Here is a 2170-nt window from a genome sequence, read left to right as displayed (position 1 = left end):
TGGCCAGTATATTAAGTCATTTTTCTCTGTCTTTCTTGATCTATGACTCTCCTATTTCTGATTGATTTTGGTTTCAGGGTGTATGTCCTCCCTTTTCTTCCAATTATCTGTATTTTTAGTGGGACTTATCTGAGTAACTCTGAACGAGGCTCCCCTTCTACTCAGCCACGTTCTCTCAGCTGGAATGCTCAACTGAACAAACTGCCATGTTCCGTGTGCTCTTGAAATGTACACTTTGTGAAGGAAAAATATAAGTAGAAAACATAAACAGGAAATTACATGATGGACTGTCAGTGGATAAGTGCTACACAAACAACTCTCTGCATGTGTACTGATACCCATTACATCGTCCCACTGGCTGAGGAGGAAGGTTCCGATGTGGAGTGAACCTTTTGGGATCCAAGTCTCTCATGACTCTTCTGGTGACGGTAGTATGTGGATGACTGGCGGAATCTTCTGTGGCAAATGGTGCATTTGTAGGGCTTCTCTCCTGTGTGAATTCTCTCATGAGCCCGCAGGTTTGTTTTGTGTGTAAAAGACTTTCCACATTGGCTACATGCGAAAGGCTTCTCTTGCTTATGAATCATCTGATGCACACGTAGATCTGAGGTCTGGAAGAACCCTTTGTTACACTCCGCACAAACAAATGGCCTCTCATTCCTGTGTCTTCTTTGGTGGGCTAATAAATGGGAGAAATACCTAAAGGTCTTTGGGCATTCCTCACATTTGTATGATTTGGGGCCTCCACGGAGTCTTTCTTCGGGTCCCTCGCAGGTGGAGTTTCCTTCATTGCTTTGGTAGGTAGTGACAGGCTGAGGGGAGGACCGGTCTGACCGAGAGGGAGATCTAGGTCCCACATCCACAGAGAGATCTTCATAAGAGTTTCCTTCATTACTGTGCTGCTTAGAGACAGGCTCAGGGGAGGACTGGTCTGAGCCAGAGGAAGATCCTGGTCCCACATCCATAGAGACTTCTTGGTAAGAAGGTCCCTCCTGGGACTCTTCCTGCAACCCACACGTGCCTAGCCTTGATCTTCTGGAGTTGTGCGTATTCTCCCAAGAAACACCTCCCTCTTCAGGCCTAGGACTATTCTCTTCTGGGATAATGAGCAGAGAAACCATTTCTTTTCCTGGATCGGTACTACTGTCATCTACTTGAGTCATTTCCCAGGAATTGGTGCCACCATCTTCTTTATAGTCATTTCCTGTGGAAACAAAGAAGTCACTCAGTGAAGCTGTACCCCAAAAGGGTCCATCTGGAATACCTCTGTGACATGCACATTCACGTGGCTCACCTTGTTCTGTTTCCACAGGAGCATTTTGGGCAGCCTGGAAGCGTGTCTCCATATGCTCTCCTGTTAAGGTTTCAGCCGACAACTGTTTCTTGAGATGAACAATGACTTCTTTTAAGGGCATATCCTCAGAAAAGAGAGCTTCCTGTCCCTGCATGCGGACGTGGACCTGCAAACAAGGCCAGATCAGGGCTGCTAATCAATCTGTTGTGTGACAAAACCTTTTGGGAAAACCTGCCCTTAACAAACATTCACTCCACCTTTGCCAATGGGTCACCACATCCTTTCTGCCTGAGGGTGTCATTCTCCATATTCAAAAGTTATTGTGATTCAAAGTCACTATGGACCATGTATTTGCAAATATTGAATCAGTGCCCCAAGGGACCATACAAGTTTCCTTTGAAATTCTAGCCACACTGTTTTCTTCTAAATATGTAACATTGTTTTATATGTATCTATTTAAAGACATCGTGTTTCACATGTTCTTGATTGGTTAGTATGAACTCATGGCTTATAGCACTTTAACTCAGCCAGCATGAAATGCATCCATCATGTATATAATCTCCATGAGGTACCTAATCAAAAAGTTTCCTTCACTTAGAAATTCTGCTAGACAGGTTTTCAGTACTACACTTGAGTGCCATTTGCAACAAAGCTATAAACAGAGTGAAAATGTGGCATAAAATGTACTATGGGAAGGACATTTGTTTGAGCTGTACAAACTAAAACACTGAGAGTGTGGCCTTGTTCAACCCCATCTCAGAATGTGTGCCATCAGGCGTCTCAAGATTTTTTTCATCACACTGCATGTGTGTCTCAGGTATTGATTTTGACATTACAAGTGTAGGCAACTTTGAAAATCAAGAATCTACCAAAGAG

General features: G+C 43.8%; 1 protein-coding gene across 1 annotated transcript; it reads right to left on the bottom strand.

The window, feature by feature from the left end:
• Positions 1 to 341: 341 nt before the first annotated feature.
• Positions 342 to 1460, bottom strand: LOC102003083 (zinc finger and SCAN domain-containing protein 4-like; the record flags this gene model as incomplete). Its single annotated transcript, XM_013510241.1, has 3 exons — positions 342 to 812; positions 912 to 1204; positions 1295 to 1460. Coding segments are annotated over 3 exons (930 nt in total), but the record flags the coding sequence as incomplete, so codon positions are not given.
• Positions 1461 to 2170: the final 710 nt, after the last annotated feature.

The sequence above is a fragment of the Chinchilla lanigera genome, unplaced genomic scaffold (assembly GCF_000276665.1).
Source record: "Chinchilla lanigera isolate Chin_1 unplaced genomic scaffold, ChiLan1.0 scaffold01562, whole genome shotgun sequence".
NCBI classification, from domain to species: domain Eukaryota; kingdom Metazoa; phylum Chordata; class Mammalia; order Rodentia; family Chinchillidae; genus Chinchilla; species Chinchilla lanigera.
This window is presented reverse-complemented; position numbering and strand designations above follow the sequence as displayed.